This window comes from Centrocercus urophasianus, unplaced genomic scaffold (assembly GCF_019232065.1).
Source record: "Centrocercus urophasianus isolate 14NV4802_14NV808 unplaced genomic scaffold, USGS_Curo_1.0 seq_9, whole genome shotgun sequence".
Taxonomy (NCBI): Eukaryota; Metazoa; Chordata; class Aves; order Galliformes; family Phasianidae; genus Centrocercus; species Centrocercus urophasianus.
The window spans coordinates 30,364,029-30,377,919 of NW_024885532.1; the positions used below are offsets into that span (position 1 = coordinate 30,364,029).

The window sequence follows — 13,891 nt, forward strand, 5'->3', positions numbered from 1 at the left end:
AGAGTGGGGAACTACTGTGTATCTTGTGTTGAGCCATTATGCTGCATTGACCCTGCACTGAGCACAGTACATGGAATTTAGCTGAGCCATAAGGCATCTACCTTGATGTGAAGACACTTGGGTGGAAGCTTCCACATTATCCTTGGTCATTAGTTCTGATGATTAATCCTCTTGTTAAAAACAACTGCCTTGTACCTCATTTGCATCTGTCTGGCTTTAGCTTCTCGTTCTAACACTTTCTATTAGGATGGACCCAGCAGTTTTTCTACATGAAGGCCCTTCTATTAAGCTAAACAGATTGAGCAATTTAAACAGGTGTGCAGGTGTGTCCTCTCTGAGCCACCTGCATCCTCATTACATGGTGATAGGATGCTGATGCCCAGGCTGGGTGATGAGATTTCCATACACCAGTGCTCATCCCAAGGTGAAATCATCTCCCAGTCATTCTGTGCCATTTTTATCATTGGAGCAGGAAGGATAAAGACTCTAATCAATTTGAAGAGGGCATTGGGGAACCTGTGCAAGTGGCACCTGCTGCTCCTAACTCCAGGATTGTCCCCAAGGGGGAAATTTTTAGCTGACAAGGTTGCAAACCTCCCTCCTCTCTCTTGTTCAAAAAGCACAGAAAAGCCTTGTTGGCAATACCAAGGAGCAACTATCTTCCAGTAAGCATCTCTGGGAAATGGGAGGAAACTAAAACTTTGGTCCCTGTGCATAACTTCTGCAGTAGAGGGCCAGTAGCTGTCCATGTCACTGATTTCAGTGCAGGCCTGCCATCTGGGTCACTGCCTGGCCCTGGGTAACAGGTGTTTTGCCAACACACAGACAGATAAGTTCACTGAATATCCGGCAGTGGTTTGCCACATTCAGCATTTCTTTATGCACATCTACAGGCTTTTTGTGCCAGCCAGCACCATCAAAATAGCAGGTACTCCTAGAACAGGCGGGAGCAGTTGGCAGCTGCAAGAATCCTTCATGGTGGGATTCACAAATGCACATGCAGAGTAGGCTCTTGTTTCTGAGTTTGTCGCTCAAACTTCCTTTGTTGTCATTGATGAGAACAGTTCATCCTATCCTCAGGCAGATCCCTCAGTTTGCTGTTCTGGGCACTTATTTAGTTCTGTTGCTTGTGAATAGAGCCCATGGTGACGGTGTCCTCCTCAGGCCTCTTCACTTTTGGGCACTTTTCCCTAACTGAAGATAGGGAAGATCTGTCTCGTGCCCTGTGTCCTCACCTGATTATCCAGGAACTACGGAGGCATTCATGAGCTCTGTACATGCAGAATTCCCATGAGGTGGGATAGATGAACAGTGAGTTACTGATTAGATGATGAGTTTTGTGGGGGGTCACCAAGAAAATCTGCTTCCAAAACGATGTTGAAACCAAGCCCCTTAAGACCTGACTTGGGGTTTTTTCACCGGACAGTTCTCACTCTCGGCATCACTCAAGTTTTTTAGTCCTCTTGGGTCTATGAAAAACAACACTGTTTCTTTTTCCTTGTTTTCTTGCCCAAACAAAATTCTGCAGGAGAATACTGCTTGGATAGAATGAAACATTTTGCTCTACACTAAGTAGAAACTTTTATGTTTAGTTGTGAGATTTCCTACATCACTGCTGTTACTATTAAAATTGGTTATATTCAGAAAGAGTAAGATGTAGTCCACTAAGCTCAACCGTTTAAAATGTACGTGTCCAGTCTAAGTTAATACTCCAGGTTTCTTGTGTGATCAACAGATTCAGAGGAGCTTCTCCAAAAGGTGGTTCATCCCTTCCCTGAACAGGGGACAGCACTGATCAGCCTCTGGAAATGCCTTGCTTTTACCACTTGCTCCTTGGGAAGTTAACTAGTTCAGACTAATATATAACTGTTAGTTGGCTGAAGTCAGGTCAGCTAAAAAAGCTACTCTAGATGGAGTTAATTTTACTCTTGTAGCCTCTTTTTTTTTTTTTTTTTTTTTTTTTTTCATTATTTTTTTTTTTTTTTTTTTTTTTTTTTTTTTTTTGCATTCATTTTTTTGGCTGCAACTACAAAACATGTGAAAAATTCTTTCATTTCTAAATATATCAGAGTCTACTGGGAGGAAGTTGACTGCTTGACTTTTTTTATGGGTTTTGTTGCAATTCATAGGATGCTTGGCAGGGAGGAATAGAAATTAATATCAGCATGTGAAATGCATTTGTTAATAAAAGTTATTTCAGTGGAACATGACAGTAAGTGGTGAAGCTCACTGGGACCAATTCTTTGCCTTGTCAAATTGACCTTGTTTTGCATTTACAGAAGGGGCCACAGCGAGTGAGTACAAAGCACTGATGACTGAGCTCAAAATCCTGATCCACATTGGCCATCATCTGAATATTGTGAATTTGCTGGGAGCCTGCACAAAAAATGGAGGTAAAAAATGTGCACTGCATTGGAAATGGTTTGAACGATCTCCCATGGCAGTGTTGCTTTCCATCCAGAGGTCCAGTTATTAACTTGAAATACTGGAGCTCATCCTGTGCTCAGCGAGAAAAGAGGAAGAGAGAAAGAGATCTCCAGTTATTTGATGAAGTGATTATCCTTTTCCCTACTTAAACTCTCTTCGGGTGTTAACAGGAGAAGAGCAAATATAGGACCATGCTGAATAAGGAGCCACTTGTCGTCTTTTATCTCACCCACTGCAGTGCTACATCTCAGGTTAAACATGATCTGGACAGACTGGGATATCAGCTGTTTGCCCCGAGTGATGAGTCACAAGGGAACAATTGTGAAGTCCTTCATGATATTCCACTAGGAGAATCAAAGAGCCAGTGAGAGTGGCCATTTGTTTTAGATATGTCACCTATTTTAGTTCAGTGATGATGTGTGGGCTGCTGGACTCCAGTCTGAACTCAGACTGACCAAAGGGGAAACAGAGGGTCCCGCAGGACCCAGGGTCATGACACAGCACTCAAAATTAGGCCCATCCCTATTTTTCAGAAACTGTGCTGTTTTTGCTAGCATGTCCAGTGTCCTCCAAACAGCTTTCTACTTCTTTAGGACACGTGATATCTAAGGGTAGGAAAGACTCTTCATCTTCTCAGAACTAAAACTCTCACGTATTACTTTACGATGCTTAAAATGCACTTCCTTCTTTCCCAGGGCCTCTGATGGTGATTGTTGAATACTGCAAGTATGGGAATTTATCGAACTATCTGAAAAGCAAGAGGAATTTTTTCAGCCCCACCAAGGTAAGGAGGCAGATGCCTCAGGTAGGGTTCATCACATCCAGCGTGACAGGGATGCAGTTGTCAGCCTCTGCACTGGTCTCCTTAGCCTCTCTGATACCAAAGGAGAGAAACTGCTTTTGGATGCAGTTCACCTGACCAGCTTTGAATGTTTGATGCAGGATGTAACACATTAAGAAATGGCTCGTTTCTCCCCCTTGCCTATGCAAGGAGCCTGCTGTGATTAATGTGGAAGGAGCCATCTCCAGTGGGAGGAAGTGAATCCTATCCAAAATGTCCCCACATGCTCTTGCCCCTCTGCTGACAAACCCATTCCTGCTGAGCGTGCGGTCACTTTGGAGGCTCGTGTCAGTGAAGCTGAAGGAAGTGGTTTTGCCCAGTGATTTCAGCACTGCTGGGAACACAAACAAGATAATGCCATTTAGAGCCAATGTTCCAAGACATCCTAATGTTCAGAGATTCGACAATAATCTTCTTATTGTGTGAGGAGCAGTGCTACCCAGAGGAAAAGAGATTAAAGTCTTGTCCTCACATCTCACAGCCCTCTGAATCAAATCTGCTGCCTGCTTCTTATTACAAACCTGAACCTAAATGTGCCAACTATGTTCCTGACTGTACATCCAGCCAAATCCCCCAGAAGATTAAAAGATCTGAGGTGGCATTCAGGAACCTGACTCCAGAGCTGCAGTGCTCAAAATCCTTTTTCAGCCTTGCCAAGAGCTCAGAGGCATCTCATTATTTTTGACAAAGGTCCTGTGAATGCAACAGTAGAGCATGCTGAGGAGTAGCCCCCTCCAAAGGGCTTTGGCTGAGCCTCTTTTCCAAAGGGGGATGGAGCATGGCAGGGGAGAGAGATGGCCATGGAGGAGCCTGGCCATGCAGCTAGAGTGCTCTCCAGATTACAAAGAAAGCATTTTCCAAGCAGTGTTTTATGTGTCCCATTAAACTGCCACTGACTGTTGCATGAAAGCACTAGGTGAAGGAAAAAGACAACAGCTGTTCCTTCAGCAACTGTATTTCAAGTACTTTTGCTTCTTGTTGGAAACCTGGGCTTACAGCCTTGTGCCAAACACTGCTCAGAGGCAAGTCCTTCTGCAGCCTGAGAGCAAAAGCCAACACTAGTTTGGTAGGGCTGGGACATCTGCACTGTGTCATCTTCTTCTCAACTCAACCACCATGCTCCTTGTCTCCAAGTGGAAATTAAAGGTCCTTTCAGATGTCCTTAGGCTGAGAAGAGCCACAGTCCGGGGCAAGTGTCCACCCAATGCAATGCAAAACCCCACCACGTGGCGTTGGGTCCCTGCCCCAAGGGGAGATGAGACCACATGTGCCACGGGCGAGCATCTTCTCCTGGTGCAAACAAGAAGTGACTGGCTTCTCTCTTACTCCTCTGATGTTGTACCTCTTCTCTGCCTGTTTGAAGGACCCCTCTCTACAAGGAGAGCTGACGAAAGACAAAAAGGGTATCGAGGCAATGGAAGGCAAGAAACAAAGGCTGGCCAGTGTTACCAGCAGCGAGAGCTTTGCAAGCTCTGGGTTTCAGGAAGATAAAAGTCTGAGCGATGAGGAGGAGGACGAGGAGGGTAGGTATTAGTTCCTTCCTGTCCCTACATGGTCTGTGATATTTTTACAACATACTGTGCATCCCTGAAATTTTTTTCCTCATTTATCACCCTAATAAACATCCGTGGGAGACACTCACAGGGTCATGTCCAGAGGGTACAAGATTTAAAAAAAGATTATTTCCAGGGTTACTAAATCTGACAGGAAAATGTGTGATTGTTTCTTCTGACTGCTCCTTATCTTTGGGGAAAACACAGCAATGTCCAGAGTGTGGGGTATAAAGCAAGCACTATTTTTGTTTCCAGTGACAGTGGGCTGACCTTCAAATACGACTATGAAGACTGAATTTATGAGAGCAGTTTTATCAGTAAGAGAGGGGGAAAATAACTGCCTCACGAGTGATCTTTGCAACAAACTGTTTTCTACCTGTGCAGATGCTGCTGAGCTCTACAAGTTGCCCCTCACTATGGAGGACCTGATTTCATACAGCTTCCAAGTGGCCAGGGGCATGGAGTTCCTCTCCTCCAGAAAGGTGAGCTTTGCCCCGGGGACTTTTCCCTGCAGAAGGATGGGATATAGAGGTGAAATTATGTCTGTGTTTCAGAGACACCTTCCTTGGGAGAGGTCCCAAAGGAAGAGCCGTTTTCCTCTCAGCATTATAAATATAACGATGTGTTTATCCAAGTCTCCATAGTCCATAAACACAGGATCATGGCAGAAGGCAGTGGGTCAAGCTCATTCATTCAGAGACGATCTTTCAGGTGTGATTTTTTTTTCCTCAATTTCAACACACATCATGTAGGAGCCTGAGACCAATCTTCGTTTTCCTTGGAAACATCAAGAGGCTTAAAAATATATGACTTTTGGGACTTGAGAAATTTTATTTTTTTTTAAATAGAACTATCACTGTTTGCATCAATTTCATGTAACTATAGTTGACTTCCCTAAAAAAAAAAATATTAACTTGATCTCTCAAATAACATTATTTTTAAAAAGGATATGGGAGACAGTCAGGAAATTTGTGGGCAGGATTAAGGAAATGCAGCTTGATTGTGAAACTGTTTTATTATAGTGCATTCATCGTGACCTGGCAGCCAGAAACGTCCTTTTATCTGAGAACAATGTAGTGAAGATCTGTGATTTTGGCCTCGCAAGAGATATTTATAAGAATCCTGATTATGTGAGAAAAGGAGATGTAAGTCAAGATGCTGTTTCTTTATCCAAATGCTTATAATACCATTTCAAATTGTCCACCAGAACGTTCTGAAGATGTTCACATTTCCTGAACTTAAAAGAGCTCGAAAGCCATCACGTTTTTATGCAAATGTGATGTGGCATATATCAGAAAGCAGGTCTGTCCTCAAGCAGCACGCTCCGGCGCTGCAACTAGCTCATAGCTCTTGTTTGATAGTACTTCTGACGTTTGTCTCCTGGCTAGCTCTTCAGTGTGACACCTGTGCCCAGTGACTTTCCTTCAAGGAAACCAGTCCTCCCAAAACAAGGCTCTCCTCCTGCATGTCTCACCTATCTGCCAGCTGTACCCTCACTTGGAAGTAGCTTTCAAATCTGACAGCACTATGTATTAGCTGTGAAACTTTATTCACGTGGCTTGAGGACCACTCAGGAGGCACTAACAGGCTGTGCTGAGGGGCTCCGTGGGTGCAGTATCTGAAAACTTTCCCAAGAACATCTCCAACACCAACACCAAGTGATTTGTCTTTGGCCACGGGGTTCTCTCCCCTGTCTTTAGGATGCCTGTAAGGAAATCCCACAGGTTCCTGTTTGAATAGCAGTTATTTACGTGACAATATATAGTTGCAATATATAGGTTATTCATCTAGGATTAAATTCTTTTGAGTCTCTGAAAATAATAGTCAGGTCTGTCCACTTCATTCCAGGCTCGACTTCCTCTCAAGTGGATGGCTCCAGAATCCATCTTTGATAAAATCTACAACACCAAAAGCGATGTGTGGTCCTACGGGGTGTTGCTGTGGGAGATATTTTCCTTGGGTACGTTAAACCTGCTCCTGGGATTGGGAAGGGGCCAAGAAGAGGCTGCCAGAGTGACACCTGTGTGTCATGTCAGCCATGAGTCTTTAATAAGGAAAAACTGAAATCAGACAAAGGTGGGAAGCAGACATAGAGAATTGTGCACATCATGCCTCTGAGAAATGGAATTCTTTGTGTCTGTAAAGGCATCAGCAAGGAAGCAAACAAGACGTAATGGCCTTAAGTTGCACCAGGGAAGGTTCAGACTGGATATTAGGAAAAATTTCTTCTCAGAGTGGTGAGGTATTGGAATAGGCTGCCCTAGGAGGTGGTGTTCCACCATCTCTGGAGGTGTGAGTGTGGCATTGAAGGGCATGGTTAGTGGGCATGGTAGGGATAGATTGGTAGTTGGAGTAGATGATCTTATTGGTCTTCTCCAACTTTAATGATTCTATGATTCCAAGAGAGCTGACTTGCAGGAAGGTTAGCACGGCTATCAGAGCACTTCTCTTTCTGCCACGTCCAAACCCCAGGTTTCCCTCAATTTCTCGAAACATATGAGACCTGCACATGGTGGAGAGGGTCAAACATAGTGTCATGAAGATGCCAAAGAGCCTGGAGCACCTCTCTTGTGAGGACAGACTGAAAGCGCTGGAACTGCTCAGCCTGGAGAATAAAAGGCTCTGGGCAATCTCCTCAATGCCTATAAATACCTGAAGGGAACCCACTGCCAGCACAGCAGCCTCCTCAGGTGCACACATCCACACAGATCCTGCAGGATAAACTGAAGCATGCATTCTAACATGAACATCCTTTGAGGCTTTCTTCTTCATTCTTTCTTCTTTTTTGTTTTTCCCATACTGAAAACAGAGGATACAAAACACACGCTGCAAGGGAATAACAATGACCTTCATAACAGAAGAATCTTAATTGGGTTTAAAACAGAGACTGACAAATGAGGAGAACAGCAGAGAAATAATAAGATACAATTAGCAGGACAAACAATCATTTATTACTTTAATACACTTGCTGGTTTGCCTGCCAACTAGTGTCATTTTATGGTCAACTGCACAGTACCTGCTGCTTTTTCCTAAAAGCCCCAGCTCCTGGAACCCAGTGACTGGCTCTCAGAGGGGGCTTTTTTTCTTTTATTTCCCCTTTTCCTGATGCCGTCTTTTCTCCAGGAAAGAGAAAAATAAAATACCATGAGCAGCAGCAGGCTGTACCTTAAAACCACAGAAACTGGAGAAGCAATGCAAATGTGCTGTCATCTGATTTTAAGTTACAATTTTAGTACTCTCAAGGTAGTTTCGAGCATTTGGATCTTATTAACTAACTAGAATTTGGGGTGATCCAAACCACAGAGAGATCAGACTTATCTTTTCCTAAGGGATTCTTCTCAAGTCAAATTCATGTTTATCTTCTTGCATTCAGGTCAGGTGAACACCACCAACAGCCCTGGGTTTGACCCTGCTACCTTGCAAGTAACAGGACTTTAGCATCATCATCAGTTCTTCATCACTGTTCTCCATGCCCTGTGCCCTGCAGGCAGATGCTGCACACTCAAGTGCTTGGGTGTCCTTGCAGGGATGGGGACTACAATTTGCATGTCATACACCAGGAGAGCTGAGTCCTCATGCGCAGAGACAATTCCCCTCCTACCTCAGAGATGGCTGGATGGATGGATGGATGGATGGATGGATGGATGGATGGATGGATGGAATGGATGATTATGGATGGTTGGATGGATGGGTGGAAGGATATGGATGGATAAATGAATGCAATCATGGATGATTCTCTTCTCTCACTGTTGCCCCAGGTGCCTCTCCGTACCCTGGAGTCCAAATAGATGAGGACTTCTGCAGCAAACTAAAGGAAGGCACAAGGATGCGTGCCCCAGAGCAAGCCACCGAGGAGATGTAAGATGCCTTTTTCTACTTGCCCTGCATCCCTCCACCCTCTGGGGCTGCCTTGCAACATTAATAATGTATAAACTTCTGCAAAAAAGCACCCCACAGAAACACAGAAAATTAATGGTCTCATATCTTCTTGTTGCCCTGGCCATCTTCTTGGCCTTCCTATGGGGCAGTGTGGATGAACTGCACAATGACCCTGAGAGGGCCACTCATGGTGGGATGTGGGGCCAAGGCCAGGGGTGCACAGTGTGCGAAGGCAGGGTCAGTTCCTTAGTGTCCATCCTCCAGTGCAGCCAGGACAGCACGCAGCCTCGGCTCGCCTGGGCAGAAGAAGGAAGGTCACCCATTCCCATCCAGGTTTAGCATTTACTGACGTGCGCACAGATAAGTGCTGGAGGAATGTGACATTAGGAACATTTTCTGAACTTCGGAAGCAGCAGTAGAAGTTTCCTTGCAAACATGCCACTGGTGAGGGCCCACCCTTTCCTGGAGCCACTGTCTGGTGGCAGAGGAAGGTGACGGGGACCGTAGCTTCCCAGCCATGTTCAGCCTCCATCAGCTCCTGCCGCCAGCTGCTGCTACACAGCATTCCTGGAAGCTAGGGATCAGCTGAGGCCCCAGGTCTGCAGACCCCCAGCAGGGAGTGCCCTACCCTCATCTGCTCCCATGAGAGTGAACTGCAGCGCATTAAACACGCACCTCATGGGGTATATCACTTAGGAGCACAAGTATCCAGGGTATTTTGCCCTCCAGACATGTCCTCAGTGCCTTTTTGGGTGTTGCATCATGACTCAAAATAGCAGCACTTGCCAAAAAATAGTTCTGGGAGCAGCAAAAGGATGCAAGCCAGCCACATCTATCTGGAAGCATTAACCATTGGCTAATTTTATTATCCCAGTGACAGTGCTCTTCCACATATTTTATTGCAGGAAGGAAAGCTTGGCTCAGCCAACACAAGGAAGTGACACATTCATATAAGTCATCTAAGGATGCCTTAACTTAAACATTGCCAGTTAATAGGTGTTTTATTCAAAGGCTTAATGAAAGGTTTAGGGATAGAAAAAAGAAAGTATGACTACTGGGCTAAATTATTCAGTTGATGGCGTCTTCCTGGTGTCCTGTGGGAAGAAATCCTTCGCCTCTTTTTTTGGAAAGCTCACTTCTTTAGTAATAGGTCCTGGCAAGTGATGGACAGTGCCTTCATGAAATTGCGTGGGCTCAGGAGTTAACTCCATCGATGAGAAGCTTTTGGAGCCTGTGCTGCCTCGCGTTAAAGGAAGCCCTAACCCTCCATATGCTCCTTTTGCCCTCACAGTTACCAAATCATGCTGGACTGCTGGCGGAGCAACCCCAACGAGCGGCCGCGGTTCTCGGAGCTGGTGAAGCGGCTGGGTGACCTGCTGCAGGCCAGTGTGCAACAGGTACATGGGAGCCCATGGGATGCTACCCGGCCTGTGTCCACAGGGGTAACGCTGCCCTTTCCTGCCCACTTTTAGGAAGGCAAGGACTACATCCCCCTCAACACTATCTTCACAACTGAAAGTGGGCTTCCCCCTGCATCTGATCCTTTGTGCAATGAGAAGTTTCCTGTTCCAAGCCCAAGCTGCCGAAGCACGGAAAGAGTGAGGTGAGATACGCAGGATTAAGAGTGTGCTTTGGGTGGTCTGTTGGGTGTTGCAGCTTGCTGCGCAGCACGGCTAGGCCCTGAGCAGGAGAAATCCCTGAACACAGCCTGAGCTTCCAGCAGCTTTGCCATCTGGGCAGCCCTGAGGTCTCCTTTTGCAAACCACTATGGTGGCTGCTAACCAGATAGAGAAAGAAACATTGAAAAGAAAAACAGCAGTTCTGCTTGGGCACTTCACACTCTCTTACCCAAAGCTGTTCTTTTTTTGCTCAACAGATACATAAATACTTTCAAAATAAAGCCACCCCAGCGCATAAAGACATTTGAAGAGCTTCCCATCAAGGAAACATTTGTATTTAATGTAAGTGACACTTGGCAAAACAATAAGCAACTGATTTCTTTTTATTTGCATGGCAGATACATACAAAGACAATCAAGGAGTTGTACTGCTTTGCAAGCTTTACTGGCAGGAGGTGCAGAATCAGCTCTGTTTGCAGCAAGCACTCCCTGCCTGATCTGGCTGTTGGCAGCAGCCCTGCCTGGATCCCACTGGAATGGGACTGCTGCTTAAAATCCTTTGGATTTGTGTTTCTGTTTGAATATTAGTGCAGAAGTGAGACTTGGGGGTCGTGCTTCCTGCGCAGATCACCAGAATGAACCAATTCTGGTATGAAGCTGACAAGCTGGGTACATGTCTATTGACAGGACATGTGCACTGTACTGCTCAAGTGAGTGGGCAGTTTTAGTAATACAGACAAAATATACACATTTAGTGATGGAAGGTGGAAAAGGCTCTCATGGCTGATCTGGTGGCTGGCCAGACTCTTACCTTGCTTACAGGCATCTTTCTTTTATCACTCTGTACCTGCATTAATAGCATGTGTATGTGTTCACTGCACCCTACAATGAGGACAGTTTGGAAAAGAAACAAGAAAACTTATTAAAGAGGAATCAAGCCTGGCAGTTTCTTACAGCTAACAACTAATAGGTTTCTGTTTTCTTCAAGGACTACCAAGCAGACAGCGGGATGGTGCTGGCCTCAGAAGAACTGAAGCGCTTCACGTGGACAGGCAGCAAGCAGAAGTGGACACTCTTTGGGTCTGTATTTTATACTCCCTTCTGCTTTATGTTAGAGGTCAGAGGAGGAATCAAGGTCCTTGTGCTGAATCAGGCCTAATGAAATCAGCTGTGGTGTGCCCAGGCCCTGCCAATGCTCCTTGCAGAAGAGGACTGCAGTGGAAAGGGACCTCTGGATGTGACCTGGCCCAACCCCTGCGTAAGCAGTTGGGTCAAGAGTCAATCAGCTCCCACACCCTGCCCTCCTCAGAGGAACAAACAGCCCTCAGCCCCTTCCATATCCATCGCCCTTAGGATCAGTTAGCACTTTGACCATCAGCTCCGTGCCAGGCTGGGCAGGCACGTGCCACGGAGGCAGAGGCTACAGGAAACCAGCCCTTGGTGAGGGGGAGGAGGAACACATAGATGAGGAGGAGTTGCGGTCTTTCCTGCGTGTCCCCAAGGGCACCCGAGCCGGGACAAGGCTCCCATTGCTGCCCTTGTTTTACATGAGTCAGCTAAGCACGGTCCATTTAACACCCATGGGCTCAGGATGCTAAAGAGGCAACTTTACAATAGATGGATGTGAGGGCCTCATTTCTCTTCCTGCCTTTAAGCACTGTAATATACTGGCCACCTTCCTCCACCTAATTCCTGAGAGCTGCCCAAGCAGGGAGTGAGTGCTGTGTTAAGCACCGCACTGTACCAGCACCAACGCTTATTTCTCAGTGCTGGCAGTGCCTGCAGCTGGTTCCAGCTCTCTACTCACAGCCAGCCCAAGCCTACCCTGGGCCCACCGAGCTGGCAGCAGGACGAGGCTGAGGAAGGCCCAGGTCTACCTTGGCAGGAGGTCAAGGCCAGCCTGGCCACGCTGGGCCAGTCACCATCTCTGCGCCAGGCAGCCTGGTATTGTCTCAGCAAACAATTGCAGCAGCTGAAACCAAGGTGGGGAGGTTGTGCTTTGAGAAAAACTCCAGTGACCAAGAGGGCAGTGCTTAAGCACACAGATACACAGGGGTGGGAGCACGCAGGCAGGCCTGCTTGCACAGCCAAAACACACAGCTCCTTGCAGGCGCTGCTCTCAGTCCTACAGCCAACACCGTGGCCTCCCCAGTCAAAATGCACACAATGCTTCTTCCTCTGGGTGGCACAAGCAGGATGGAGCATGCCTAGCCTTTGCTCTGGAATGGCTTTAAGGAGCCTGTTTGGCTCCATAAGGAAAAAATGCTGGGGTAGGAAAAAAATGGAACTTGGCATGCCTGCTAGAATACAAATCCTCGGGGAACAGAGCAGTTGGCTGAGAACACACAAGGTCATCTGGCTGCAAGCTAAACAAGCATTGCTGCAGCATTACACCTGAAAAGCATTCACGTATGCTAACAGCAACCCCTTGGTGTGCACACATTCCTAAAAGTGTCAGCTTTTTAGCTAAGCATCTTTTACTTAGGTGAAGCTGGAGCAGTACATACATACCTCTAAACACAGCACTGAATACTGGACAAGATAGAGCTTGTAGACATCCACACATGTAAGCTGATCTAACTCAATAGCGCTACCTCTTCCTGTGCACCTCAAGTGTCCTGCTCTGTGCTCCTGCCCTCTTTGTTCTGCTTGCTTTGCCTTGTAGTGAGCTGGTTGAGGTTGCTGGATTATCAGAAGGATGACCCTGAAATAAACCCGGAAAGCAGGAACAGCTCACAGCCAGGGCAGCTGGTGCCAGCTCCAGGATGAGGAAGGTCTCAGCCCTGACCACATTCACTGCAATGCCTGGCCAGAATTGGAGCACTCCTCATCCCTTTCCATCCACCTCAATGCTGGAATTTGGGATGCAGATGCAGACCAACACAGGAGGAGCAATGTCCTCGTTCACCCCATCTCAGCACAGGACAGGAGCATCTCCCCAAGCTCTGATGAGCCTTTCAGGCCCAGGTGGTGGCAGGGAGCCCAACTACTGACACGGCTGTCACATGCCCTGGACTTGCTATTGGCAATAAGGTGAAAACAGGTGTTAATGCAAACAGTGGGAAAAATCTTTCCAGTTCCTCAAGTTACGAGATCCCAACGGACAGGTCTAGGGGCAAAGACAGAGCAGTACTCTGAGGCCCATTTCTTTGCAAGTGGGCAGAATCTCAGCTGCACCTCTCTTCTGGCTTTTCAGTATTGGTGAAAAAGGCCAACCCACGTAAGCCAAAATTCTGAGGGTGGAGCAAGCCCCCAAGTCAAAGCAAATTTCTAAGCCAGAAAAATAACCAAGAACATAATTTTTGAGTTGGAACAAGCATCTCAAAAGCCACAGTCAAACTCCTACTTCACTGAGATCCTGAATGCAGGCTGACAGGGAAAAAGCAGCCATTCCTTCCAACAAACAATCTCAATTAAAATCCAAGTAGATATTTTCTAATTTACATTCCCACTGTGGAAGCACCTCAAAGCAAAAGAAAGCCTTTGTTGGCTATAAGCTCTGTTTCAGTACAAAGCCAGACCACAGATGCCCAACTCTGCAGGCTCTCAGAGCACTCTGTGGGAGCCCAGGTA

The 13,891-nt window shown here is 46.4% G+C and overlaps 1 protein-coding gene across 2 annotated transcripts in view; it reads left to right on the forward strand.

The window, feature by feature from the left end:
• Positions 1-13,891, forward strand: part of FLT1 (fms related receptor tyrosine kinase 1) — a 103,268-nt gene that overhangs the window by 85,051 nt on the left and 4,326 nt on the right. The window contains exons 19-29 of one of the 2 annotated variants that reach the window (XM_042838762.1): positions 2,280-2,393; positions 3,123-3,211; positions 4,632-4,791; positions 5,206-5,303; positions 5,844-5,966; positions 6,670-6,781; positions 8,580-8,679; positions 9,992-10,097; positions 10,173-10,303; positions 10,577-10,661; positions 11,307-11,398. In XM_042838762.1, coding sequence (XP_042694696.1) covers positions 2,280-2,393; positions 3,123-3,211; positions 4,632-4,791; positions 5,206-5,303; positions 5,844-5,966; positions 6,670-6,781; positions 8,580-8,679; positions 9,992-10,097; positions 10,173-10,303; positions 10,577-10,661; positions 11,307-11,398 — 1,210 coding nt within the window. The remainder of the gene's footprint in view (positions 1-2,279; positions 2,394-3,122; positions 3,212-4,631; positions 4,792-5,205; positions 5,304-5,843; positions 5,967-6,669; positions 6,782-8,579; positions 8,680-9,991; positions 10,098-10,172; positions 10,304-10,576; positions 10,662-11,306; positions 11,399-13,891) is intronic. The other variant, XM_042838763.1, reaches the window with a different exon arrangement.